The 13,949-nt window shown below is 33.3% G+C and overlaps 1 protein-coding gene across 14 annotated transcripts in view; it reads right to left on the bottom strand.

Annotated features, from left to right (window-relative positions):
• DOCK10 (dedicator of cytokinesis 10) overlaps positions 1–13,949 on the bottom strand; it is a 166,510-nt gene that overhangs the window by 43,536 nt on the left and 109,025 nt on the right. For 11 of the 14 annotated variants that reach the window (XM_060682894.2, XM_034439393.3, XM_060682895.2 and 8 more), the window contains exons 18-25: positions 13,727–13,792; positions 12,740–12,832; positions 9,695–9,818; positions 9,405–9,526; positions 7,967–8,053; positions 6,677–6,769; positions 4,131–4,249; positions 2,957–3,026 (exon numbers count right to left, since the gene is read on the bottom strand). In XM_060682894.2, coding sequence (XP_060538877.2) covers positions 2,957–3,026; positions 4,131–4,249; positions 6,677–6,769; positions 7,967–8,053; positions 9,405–9,526; positions 9,695–9,818; positions 12,740–12,832; positions 13,727–13,792 — 774 coding nt within the window. The remainder of the gene's footprint in view (positions 1–2,956; positions 3,027–4,130; positions 4,250–6,676; positions 6,770–7,966; positions 8,054–9,404; positions 9,527–9,694; positions 9,819–12,739; positions 12,833–13,726; positions 13,793–13,949) is intronic. The other 3 variants (XM_087872664.1, XM_060682893.2, XM_087872666.1) reach the window with 1 other exon arrangement.

The raw sequence follows: 13,949 nt of genomic DNA, 5'->3' as shown, positions 1-13,949 counted from the left end.
TGTGTTACATATATTTTGAAGTAGCATTAATTATATATCATCTTAAGAAAATGTTTTAAATGAAATTTGATGCTACAACAAATGCAAGGTTGCTACTTCTGTCTCATTCATGGTGACTAGAGACATTCAACACATGACGTGATGCCATCATGCAGAATGACAGGATCATGCTTTACTTGGGAGAGGAGAAAAGTAGATTTGAATCCAGCAGCTTTTTTTATTCTTCTGGGACATCAAATTTAAACTAGAGTACATCACTACGACAACCTCTGAAGAGTCTCTGATTATTATTTTCATATAGAGAGAGAGAATGATGACTAAAATTGAGAGATTTTACCAAAGCAGCTTAGATTCATCATCAGTATTCCTTAATCTAAACATGTTAAGATACTTTGACTGTGTTATACTATACTTTGTTACTTCTGAAATGCATGAGATTCAAGAAAATAATAGTAAATATTAATATTCTTCAGAAAGCTGTTTAACTTCAGGATGGTTATCATTTAAATTCTTCATCTCTCTAATGAACGGTAATTTTCTTAAAAAATTTTCTTGATATAAGAAAATTACAAAAATTTTAAAAGCTACAGAGATTACAATTTAAGGTTGATTAAACTGTTGCTAAGTTGCTGACAGGCATTTTGCATGTACATACATGCAAAATCACATGTTAAAATACAATAAAAATAAAAATTAACATTTTGAAGCTATAGGCAGTTGCTTGGGAGAAGGCCTACTGAATTCAGTGAGATTTATTTCTGAATATAATATGATTGGAATTTCATTATGCAAAAAACCCCAAAACAATGAAATTGTTTTATTGCAATAAAGATGTAGCCATTTAGTTTATTATAAATTCAATTTATGTTATGACACTTAGATTGTAGAAAATGTAAAAGGATATATATTCTGATAATTAACATTCATGTTGATTTATATATGTCCATTTCTCCACTAGCAATCTACAGCATCTTCATAGCAGTCCCCAAGGAAAGCATGAAAAGCTTATCTTCATTTTTGATACTTTGGTACAACAATGATTCTAGAAAAAGCTATACAATAAAACACTAGTGGAAAAATGATGTGTGGGACAGTCGATATCTTATCAGATTTGTGACATTTTATTAATGTGGAATTCAGTAAATTTCATAACTAGAACTCAAAATAATTCTCAAAATCATATTATTATAAATCTGTTATTATTCTTACATATTTTAAATGAAATTCTCATAATTGTAAAGTGACATACATATGCTAATGGTTAAAATGGAGCATTATCAGATGATGAATTGCAGGAATCAAACAGGTTATATAGTACAGCTAGAACATCTAGCAACATCTTCTGAAACAGTGTATTTAAATGAAGGCATTTCACACATTCACTTAAAGTAATGAAGCAGAAATTAATTGAGCAATGAATCTGGAGCCATGAACATGCATCTCTGATTCATCCATGTTATTATTGATATTATTCCTCAATTCTCCATAATATTTTGTTTGTTAAGCAAATTAACTTATGTTATGAATAAGTGTACAAGAGGCTCAACAGTACCTGAGTAATTAAATTACTGTAATTATGTATAGGAGATTATATATGGAAACATCTTATTTGACTATATACTTCTACACAAATAGATCTGAAAGTCCAATTTTCAGGCAACAGATAAAACCTTTATTTCTTTTTTGTAGGTAACAACCAAAGTATATGTATAATTTTGATAAAAAATACCAAAACAGAAAATATTCATATATTTAATTGTCATGGTTAATCTTATCTTTACTCTCTATTAAGCGTCCTTATTTAAAATGAATCTGTCACCCATAGTTTAAAATTATTGCTTCTTGTAATGCCTATTTGTAATTATTGGTAAGCCACAGGATACAAAATGTTACAAGGACAATTACATGTAACTCTTTCAATCATAAAGAGAGAAATTTAATGCATCCCATTACAAATTCTATCTGTATATCCACCTGTATAAATGATAGCAGAAATCCTCTATTGCTATCATAACTCCAGTCATCCTGTACAAATGCAAAATCTGCTTTAAAAATTGGGAGTTATTCAGGATCAGAGTTTGAAGTATAAAAATGATTGCATTATTATTTTGACATCAAAAAACGTGAGCGAACATTTGAGTTTGTATAAATTGAAATAATTTCAATACTTGTTCAAATCTATTTTAAACGTGTTATAGTTAAATGCACCTCTGAAATTGTGGATATCAATAACTTCCTCCTTTTCCCTTTTAATATCATGCCCAAAGATAACTAATTAATTTAAACATATTGATGAGTTTATTTAATCTGACTTGTCAAAACAAAGACATTGTCTTAATCCGCTTTGAGTTTTTCCTCCTTAAAATCAACAACTTTGCGTTTTTTCTTTCACTGTGCAAAATATGCCAAAGATTTTAGTAGCTTTACTAAAGGACTAGTTCAAAGGGCATTTTTACTGGTACTGCAAGGATATTCCTTTAAAGTATTTATAACTAATCTTAGTACACATTCATTCAGTACAATGAAGGATTTAGAGTGAAAACTGAATGGAAAGAAACAGAACAAGCAGTGCCAATTCACAAATATGTGCAAAATATCATGCTGGAAGATTAAAAATGTTCCACATACCATGAACAGGTACAAAACCACTGCAATTTAGACAATAAAAAAGTTCTTGAGAAAATAATAAAAAGGCTAAAAAATATTATGCACAAGCTAATTGAAAGCACACAGAAAAATTCCCAACAATGCTTTCTTTATTACAAGCTACTGTTGATGTTCACTAGGAATCATATTGTCTCATGCAAACACTTGTAAGAGAATCAGCTGATAAATTAGCATGGGTAGTTAACAGAGACAGTTAACACATAATGCTTTGCCAAGATGGCTTTAAAAAAATATCCTGGGATAAATCTGAAATTTTATAAAGAGATAAGAATAGGTTAAATATTCTTACCTTTATATATGATTGAATATAGTGATCTAATTTTTCTTCATGGAACTTGGCCACAATATCAGTAAAGACCCTGTAAATTAAAAGTATTGATTGATCATATAATGTGATAAAGAAGATGACAGTTTCATTTAACAAATAATATAACTAAATGTAAGCAAGTCTATTAGTTGTTTTGTTGTTGTTGTTGTTGTTATCATTATTATTTTAAAAACTCGGCCTATTTTACTATTTAAACACACAGAGTGTTTCCAAATAATGCGTAAAAGCCTTGAGTTCTAGGGATTTGCCCTCCTTTCTTGGGTGTTGAATTATGCGTTGCACATGTTCTCTAGCCAGAGTAATCTAATGTTTAAGCTTCAAGTGTAGGAGTGGGAAATTTGGATTAGGAATTCTAATCCTGATTTAGACACAGAAGCTTGCTGGGTTTCTTTGTCCCAGTCACTCTCTCTCACCCCTAGAAATAATAAACCAGTTCTAAAAATGCTTCCAAGAAAACTGCATAGACTTGCCCAGGGATATGCCAGGAGCATAAAGACTGACTTAAAGTCCCATAAACACACACACACACACACACACACACACACACACACACACACACACAGACACGCACACACACAGAGACACACAGACACACACAGAGAGAGAGAGAGAGAGAGAGAGAGAGAGAGAGAGAGAGAGAGAGAGAGAGGGACTCCTCTGCTGCTTCAAACAGATTTCCATAAAATTCTAGGATTAACTTTTCTTAATCAAATGTAAGCGGTCTTGAAGTTATATAAGGCAAAAGGGAAGTGCATAATCTTAATATACAGAATTCATTTCAACCTTCAAAATCCATTCTAAAAAAATTTGACCTTTTATAAAAACAAACCTGCCACCTTCTGAACTTAAAACTTGACTGGTTGGAATATTCTGAAACTCAAATAAATGAATGCCAAAGAGATCTTTGATATGGAAGATCTGTTTAAAACCACTTGTTACATTCTGACCAACTCTTTTCTTATGCATGAACTTTTATATGTGATTAAAATCATTATACAAGTCTAGGAGTATCACTCAAACTGTTGAATGTCTTTTTTAAAAACAAACACTTAAGGTTAAGATGGTTTGGCCACAATTAAATAGATTTCAGTAACTGCTTCATAAGGCAACAAACTGAAAGTAGAACAGCAAATACCTGGTCACAGCAGTTGTTACCTCATCCTCTTTGTTTTGTATAAGAACCCAGAACAGCTGGTTCAGAATCACAGGAAGAAAATTCACAACGACATGGATCTTCTCAATTTTAAGTAAATTCTAATTAAAAAATCAAGCATGAACAGAGAATGATGTACACTTCCATGAATGATATAAATTCATTTAAATCAGAGTACCCCAGATGGCAGCACTGAGCTTGTCTTGGTAAAGCTAAGTAGGCTGGAGGTAGTGATCCTGGACTAAGAGACCAGAGAATTCCAGGGAATTAGATTAGTTGGGGATATTGAGAAGAAAATAAAGGTAATGACAAATCATTTCCATTGCCATAAAAATTACATAGAAGTGTTAATCATGAATGAAGTCTGACTTGGTGAAGACTTCAAATATATTTCAAAGTAAAAGCAATTTAATCCAAGTTACATATAACTCAACTCAACCTTCATTTTAAATAAATACATGGAGACAGTTACAGAGTTGTGCAATAGTTAGAATGTACAACATGGATAAGAGAGCTGGGTTTGTCCTTGGTTTGATCATACTGCTTCAACTTTACCAGATTTAGACTTCAAATACAATTAATGTAGTTTATTTTGGGTCAGCAGAGACCTAAACTAATGGAATCTATTTTTGAGCATTTTTAGAAATTGGAACAGGTCTGAAATGGCCTTGAAAGAATCCTAGTGGCACTTATTTATTCAATCATAATATCCTTGATTTATTAGGTTGCTAAATTCTTTCTAGGCAGCATTTAAATGGTGGGCAATGGCATACAAAGCTGTTATTTGTTTGTTTGTTTGTTTGTCCAATTTATATGCTGCCCTTCTCTGTAGACTCAGGGCAGCTTACAATGCATTATAGCAATAGCCTGCATACTTTTTTGTATATACCTGCTTATTGGGCCTTTCGGGGGCCCCCCAAGCAGTGTTGTTCTATACAAAGTTGGCTTATTGTCCCCACAATCCGGGTCCTCAATTACTGGTAGGTTACTTCCCTGTTATTAAGCTGGTTATTAAGCTGGTAGGTTACTTCTCTGTTATTAAGCTGGTTATTAAGACCAGCTGCCTGCAATTACTGCAGGTTCGAATCTCGCCAAGGCTCAAGGTTGACTCAGCCTTCCATCCTTTCTAAGGTAGGTAAATTGAGGACCCAGTTGTGGGGGCAATAAGCTGACTTTGTATAAATATACAAAAGGATGAAGGCTATTGCTGAGCACATTGTAAGCCGCCCTGAGTCTCCGGAGAAGGGCGGCATATAAATCAAAATATATATATATTTTGTATATATATATATATATATATACAATATATATATACACATATATACATATACATATATATATATGTGTGCCTTTTGCCACTAAATGGTTTGCATTCTTCAGAATTGACCCTCTGTTAAATATGGAAATAACGTCTACATGTTGTATTAGATGCTTCTCTTAGGATAGTTTACTATACATCAAAATGTTCGGTACTGTAAAGTATGTTCACAAATTAGCTAATGTTAATATCTTTAATGGTGATTATAGAACAGCAAGTTTCAAGTCCAGAGCTGAGCATGAAAAGTCTGGATGAATTTTTCAATCTAATTTATCTCAGACTATAATTGCTGTGGGGATAAAATTATGTGCTATAGGCTGCCTTGAGATCCCAATGAAAAAATAAATCAAGCATATAAATCATATGCATAAATAAATAAAGTAAAAATGTTGTTTGGGACTGCTTTTATTTCTATTTATTATATTGTATTATAATATTATATTATTTAAAAATTGTTTACAGCTATCCTGGGAGACATATAATTTCCAGGAGGTTACTTGGAATAATAGCTAGAGGAATTATTTCCTATTTGAGCCAGCAGCATATGGTAAATTGACCATAAGGGATCTAGTTAACTGCTATCAGTTACTTATTTGCTTGAAAAACATAATGGTTTGGGTGTAGATTTACGTTTGCAAAACTGAACTTTTTGCATACCCTGTTAAATTAAAATATAGAAAAGCAATCATGAAGATCAAATTTATCTTAGGTTACAGTGGCATTAGCTATACTTTTTAAGTCAAGATTATATCATTAATGCTAAAATTACTGTAAACATTATTGTGTAGAATAATATGGATGCAGAATTCATGATCCAAGTCATGGATCATGACTCAGTCAAGACAAATGGAAATAATAAGTAACAAAGATGAAAAAATATGCAACCCAAATAGTTCTCACTGTTTTTATAACCATTTTTTCTGGTGATCTATGGCATACCTCTGGAATGAGAAATTACTTTTTTGAATTTGAAAGTCCACATTATCAATAATGAACATAGATATATAGGAGTTAGTAAATAATTTTTACATGCTGTGTTAATGTTTATTTTTATGTTCAGTCAATTTTATTTTCAGCTACTCTGCACTATTCAGCAATGTATAATTTAGCGTTATGTTAACAAATGCACACAATTCAAAAGGAGAATTAAAATATAGAATATTTATCCATTAGCACGATCAATAGCTACATAATTTCTTATTTACCTTACCTTACAGGAGATTATAAAACTTGAGGTAGGTGGCTGGGAGAAATCTCTCTTTCTTTTCTGGCACTGCAGGAAAAATCTATTGAGATATGGATCCTATAGGAAATGTATATTAAAAAAAAGTGTAGTATCAACAAAAGTGGCATGCAGATTCTAAAAAATAACTCTGCAATAATAAGCAGATAATATTAAAAGTAAAATCAGTCCCCAAAGACACATTTTTCAGTAATTCCTTAAAATACATATTTTCATTTTTGATACAATCTAAGCCAAATTTATTGCAGGAACTGTTCCATTCTCTTTTTCTATCAATCAGCCAATATAATCAAATCCAATGTGGTATCCGTACAACAAGAATAACAATGATCTATAGAAGAATACTCTATTGTGTGTCTAAATACAGTGTTTATGTTTGTGTTCCAATATGAGTTATATTAAATACTGATCTCAGAAGTGAAATAATAAGGAGCTCGGCTTACAAATATAATGTTCAAAGGTGCCACTGTACACGTAACTCTTCAGTTTTGGAATCAAAAATTAAATTAAAAATGCATTACTTTTTAAAAACTTGATCAAAGTCTTGCAAGATTGACAAATCTTGCAAAACTGATTGCTATCAAATGAAGTTTAAGAACACTGAATTCTGAAAGTTGTGAAAGTCAACACTTCTTGAACTTTGATAATATCATGTAATTGTAATTATTATTCAAATAATGGTAGATTTTAAAAAAAATATGTAAGGCACTGTGCCATTACATGAAATTATACAAGGGCACATAACAAATATTGTTGACCTCTAGGCTAATCCATGTATTCAGAAATCTTCAATTCTTTGCAGGTTACTGGATCTTGTTTGTTAAAAAATGTATCAAATTTTATGAAAATTGAAAAGTAAGATAGATTGCAGTTATCTGCATGAAGCTCTGGCAATTGATTATTTTTTGTCTTTTGTTAGTATTGTAATATATGGCTCTAAAAATATAGCCATGGATTGTTTATTATTTTATTTACATTCTAAATATGACTGTTTTTGCTGAAAAATATCAAATATATCAGATTTGCTGTGTGTTCTTTGGAATATTTAAGGATAATCTTTCCTAAAAAGTTCTATAAGTATCACATTGATTGTGATTTCCGTGTTTCAGAATAGCTAAGGGTAGAAGCCAAAATATTTTATTTCATTAGAATCCAAATAAAAAAATTCTGTATGAAACATAAACACATTAATTACTTTTTTTACCTTGTATTTCTTTCGCTTCTATTTTTTTCCCCTTAACATGGACAATATTTTACCTGAGTGTAAACTGTGGATACAATAAACAGAGACACTTTGAAGAGGGGCTTTCCTCCATCCACCCACTTAATATCGCTTCCACTCTGCTGTGAAAAAAGAAACACTGAAGTTAGTGGAAATGGGTTCTTCTTCTAGTTTATGATCCTATTTTATGTTTAGAATACTAAAAAATATTTCAGCACTAGCACAATATCTTCATTAGCATAATCATTTATAGATTGTATTAGTTGTTGGTTTCCCCTTTTTGTTTCCGTCTCTATCTGTCTCTTTCTCTCTTTGTGTATTCAGCAGAATATGTTTTATTTATTAGGGCGAATTCCATATTTTGCATAAGGGCTCAAGAGCCCTTATTGGATTTAAATTCTACATTTCATATAAAGCCATCATTAATAGCTAGACTTTTCAAAAATTCTGTTCAGTGAGAAACCTGTTTTTGTTGATTTCTTCCAACAAATCACAATCAGGAAACATATCATGAAATCAAATGCTTTTGCAGTATCTGAATAAAGGATGGAGATATATGAATATCCATACAATTTTTTCCCACCCTTATTCTAACTACAAAGTCAAATTGCTCAATTCACTACAAATAATAGTAATAATTCCAAGGGCATTTCAGAGTTTCTCCAATTTCTAAAACATTCAAAAAATAGATTCCGTTATGTTAATATTATAATATATAATATTATAATATTATAATTATGTTCCATTATGTTATATTAGTACAAATTTGATGGTGCACATTTACAGACTATCCAAATTGAAATGATGTATTTATTTGCAGATATTCATAACAAACAGCAGTCCATCATGATATTACAGAGATGTAGCAGTTATAAGCTTATACATATAAGAGATGTATTTTTATAAACTCTATAAAAATATGTGTCTTCACAAAGCCAGCTATTGCCCATGGGCCTGGGGAACCAAGGTGGGATGGAACTTGTCAAATGGCTTGCTTCATTGCTTATTGTCACCAGAGGGATGGAGGGTTATTGTTTTTATTCTTTTTATATTGGGTTATTTATTTTTTGTAAGCTGCCTAGGGTCACTGAAAGTGAGTGGATGGCCATATAAATCCTCTAAATAAAAGAAACAAACAAACATTGCAAAATATGAAAGAAAAATCAAGTAATCCAAACTGCATGATAAATGAAGGCATTTTGATATAAAATTATAAACATCCAGAACAGTCTATTATAAGAAAAGGATAAATGTATTGATGCATTTATTTATTTATCATCAAAAAATTTTTGCTTGGTTTCAGTCAAAGAACTCAAATAAGCAAAGATTCAGCTACACACAAAATCCTATGGATGACATGGTATGTATGTGATAAGAGTTTAGGACTAATTTTATACATGACACTTAATGTCATTAACATTAAACTATAAGATTGCTTTAAAAGGAATAAAACGAAGAGGTAAAACACAATACCTTCCCAGCTGCAGGATCCTGAAGATTTAAATAAGAGGGAGGTAGAATAGTTGCCACTGGTATGTTATGTTCTCGAGATGTTAGTTGATCATCTTTCAGCAAAGGCAGCCAAGCATATCCCACTGTATCAAAAATAGATGTTAACACTAAAACATTTTGATATCTTTAAATATAAAGAAATAACAGTTACCAGAAAACAGATATTGTCTCAAATGCTTGACCTAATTCAGGGAAAGTATATAGGAATAATACAGACAGTGAGTATTTGAGCAAAAATCCAATATAGGTACCTGAGGTTTCCAGAGCCTCTTTCTTTTTGGTATTAGCTTTTGCATTTATGTCACAGGTAACATGATAAAATGAAAACAGAATATGATGTTTCTTATGAAGTTTTGTTGGCAGTTCAATTTTTATCTGAAATGTAAAACATTACATCCATCTTAAGTGTTAACTGAAAGAAAGCAAAGAGAAGATAGCGGGGCCTAATTCTGATCTTGGACTATTATTCTATATGCGCTCTTAAAGGCCAAGAAGATCAAAAGGAATTCATTTCAGATAATATATAATCAGGATTACCAAGGATAATATATTACCAAGATCAGGTTGGCGTAGGAGGGGGAGGAGGGTAATGTGCTTACTTGACTCTAAGAGACACACCAATCATGATCCCATAAGTAGTGCGCTTACTCGAGCTTCAAGAGAAACACCAGGCATAGTGGCGTGTCTGTGGTAAAACAAGAGTCTCTGGTGGCTTTCAAAGACACTGCTCTGCAGTAAATAAGATCCTGTATATTAAATTGAGCTCTTGATATTGAATGGGATTGCTGTTCTGAAGTAACCTTAATGCTGTGGAATATCTAGACCTGCTGTTATTGGGCATGAAGACAAGTGGCTTTGGAATTCATGGCCTTTATAAGGCACCCATGGACTTGACCTAATACATAGCAGGGACTGCAACTTCATGTAGTTTTTGTTTTTGGGTAATAGCAATGTCAGCTGCCTATGTCAGCTGTCAGCTCCCCACTAAAGGAAGACAGGATCTGTTTGATCAGCCCATCTCATGTGCCTGATAGAGCCTGGAGGATTCAAATGGAGTTTGGGATTATTCTTGAGTCTCTGATGCATAGTGTGAGAGGTCTTGTTCACCACTTGGAATTAGAGGAAATGGTAGTCATAGCCCTTCTCTGCCTGTGAATCCCGTGACTCAAAGTTTCTAGAGCACCACTTGAGAAAATAGCACTTTTCCCACATCTAAGAGCCTTTCACCATGAAGGACTACTTCATGGTGAAAACAGTGGCAAAACATAAACATTGTTCTGCTCCTAATGTTGATAATTAGCTAGTGGACCTGTTTAGGATTAGTTCAGATCCTCCTGGGGAGATAAATCCTCCTGGGAAGATCACTGTAAGAAGTATTCAAGGCATGTGGTGAATAAAGTTACTTGTATTTGGACTCTGGCTGTGCAGTCTTTGGTGTAATCTGAAATATAATCTGCTAGAATATCTGGAAAGATTTAAGCCTCTTGGTTTTGAGGAAATGGATAGAATCCTCAGAACTGTAAACTCAGTCACCTATATACTAGGCTCATAATCTTCTGGTTAACCTTAGGAGGTGAAGTATGGCAAGTAAAGGCAAGGGTCAATTGTTCCTTGAGGAAGTAGGTGATCCTATCTGCCTTACGGAAGTAGTGGTCCACACTATGTTCAAGAAATCATCATGTACCTGGATATATTTTTGGTCTATTCAATCTTTTCTTTTAGGGGAAGGTTCTGGAGAAGATGTTCAGCCTGCATTTTCAGAGAGCTGGAAGAAATTGACTAATTGGACCCTTTTCAATCAGATTCAGGCCTGGAAATAGTACTCAGACTTCAAAATGGAGATGGTATTCTTGCCTATTTGGATCTATTAGCAGCTTTTGATAATATTAAATATATATCCTTCTGATTTAGGGGTGTAGGAATATAAAGGCATGGTGTTGCAATGCTTCCTTTTCTTCTTCTAAAGTTAGTCCATTCAGTGTTGTAGGTGGGAGAAAAGATCAAGTCCTAGGCACCTGGTTTTCAGAGTTACTTAGGGCTCTACCTTCTTCCACTCCTATTTAAGATTTACATGAAATCATTGAACTCAATCCAAGACTGAGTTACTCTGGCTTTTAGGGCCTTTCATTATCAGAGAACTTACATCGTGTGTCCCTCAGCAGAAACTAGTGCATAGTTTGGGAAACCTCATGGATTCTTGGTTCCTTCTTGAGGATCAGGTGGTATTTATGACAAAAAAGGTGTTTGTACAAATTAAGCTAATGTTCCAATTATTCCCACTCCTGATATTGGATTATTCTGTTCATGGTTGCTTATGCCTTAGTCTTTCCTATTTGGATAACTAATATATTCAACATGGAAGCTGCAATTCATCCAGAATATATAGAATATATATTCATCCAGAATATAGAATGCCCTAGCATGCCCATGTTATACCATTTCATCTATAAAGCCAGTTTGAAAATTTGAGGAAATGAGTGGCATTTACACTCTTATATTACAGGCCCATTATGTACAAGAGCCAGTTGGTCTGATGGTTAAGGCACCAGGATAGAAAGCGGGAAACTGTGAGTTCAATTCCCACCTTAGCCATGAAAGCCAGTCACTCTCTCTCAGCTCAACCCATCTCATAGGGCTGTTGTTGTGGGGTATAGGAGGAAGGTGTGTGGGTTATTTTTCCACCTTATTTGAAAAATACAATACATACATAATATAAAATAAAATCCCCTTCTAGCAGACAGTCATGTTATTTCTGTGATTTGTTGTGGTTATCTGTGTTTTATTAAACTGCTTCCCCATTAACACATTTTGCGTCACCTGAATCCCTTCTGTCACATGCCATCTGACGGAACACAGGAAACATGCCTTCTGTCATGGCACTTGCCCTATTGAGCAGGGGTGTCAAACTCACATCGTCACGGTGGCGTCAAATGACGTATCAGGACTTCTCCCCATTTTGCTAAACCGGGCATGGGCATGGCCAGTGGGTGACTCATCCGGCCCATGGGCCTGGAATTTGACAGCCCTGCTATAGAGTATCTTACTTCCCAAAGGCAATGACCCCTACCATGAAGGCTTTTTGAAAACCACTGAAGACCTAGCTGGGTTAGGGTGTTGAGTTATTTTGCTCTGAGAATTGTTTTTAAGAGATATTAAGTAATGGAGTGGTTGTCCTCAGTTGCAAACAATTCAAGGCAAGGCTAATATCCTTAACAACCTATTTTTTTCCCAAAATATCTTTGATATACTTGTCTATTATAACAGCATGTATAAAATCACAGAAAGAGAAGACTGACCTCATCGTAGAAATCAGGGTTTTGTGAATGATGTAGCACAGCTGTATAAGCTGATGATGTAAATAATGGTCCACCAGGCTTCCCATAGATACACTGTTTAAAGAGACATTGCTTTAAGTTTTGTGGTCTTTACTAGAAATAACTGATTCTGAGGTCATATCTTAGAAGACTTTTTCAGCCTCATAGCATCGCAGAACCTTTGGGCCAAAAACATAAAAAAATTAAAAATGTCTGAAATCTAATGAGATTTCATGTGGAGAATGCCAAAAAAAGATCTGACAAGCAAACTCACAAGATTTTGGAGTATTTTTTAAAAAAAAAAACTGGAGAGGACTTTTTTTCAGGCCACCCTATAAGATTACATGATTGTACACAGAGTGTGAAAAAACTGATATACATGGTATTTTTTAAATAAACTACCAAGAGGAGAATGGATGACATCAAAAGTTAAAATGACAAGAATAGAATTAGTAAAACTACTTTATTTCTTAACTTTAGATTAAATAACTATTAATAATATTTTTATTTAGTAGTTTCTAGCAATAGGCTCCATCTACCATCAAAAGAAGAAATAAAAAAATATATATGCTAGGAACAGAAAAAAATCTTTGATGAGCTTATATAGCTCTCTGAAACCTAGAAGCTAATGACAATCATCATTGCATTCATACATTTCATACACTTCGGCACGTCTCCTACTGACCATTCACCTTCATCAACATGATGTTTACCTCAGTTATGAAAGTACATTGAGATTTATCAAGAATTTTGTATTTCATCACATTGCATAGAATCTTGTCAGCAGAACCGGCATTTGCCAGAAAAATCTTGCACTGATTGTTATAAACAACTGTTATGGAAATGTTGGGAAAAAGTAATAGACTGATGATTTTGTAAAAGTTATAGATCATAATCACTTCACCACAGGATATCCAAAGAAATCTGTTCCATCATATTATGCTGCAGCTGGAATTCATCTTGACTCACCTTCACCGGCTTGGCTCCTTCTTCATCTGAGTTTTTAAATTCAATGCACACTGTTATATTCCGTGCCTGTAATACAAATGCAAATAAGATCACTAGCTTTCCACTTAAAAGTTCTGTGAAACATACAGTCTTTTCCAGAACTGTCACAGCACTGCCAGCTGAGAGTAAAGCCCAGAAGTGAAATAAAGTAGAGTGGAAAAATGGAAATATTTAACTTCTTCAT

This window comes from Pantherophis guttatus, chromosome 6 (genome assembly GCF_059756535.1).
Source record: "Pantherophis guttatus breed Tessera chromosome 6, ASM5975653v1, whole genome shotgun sequence".
Lineage (NCBI taxonomy): Eukaryota > Metazoa > Chordata > Lepidosauria > Squamata > Colubridae > Pantherophis > Pantherophis guttatus.
Note: the sequence above shows the minus strand (reverse complement) of the source record. Positions and strands in the feature narration are given on the sequence as shown.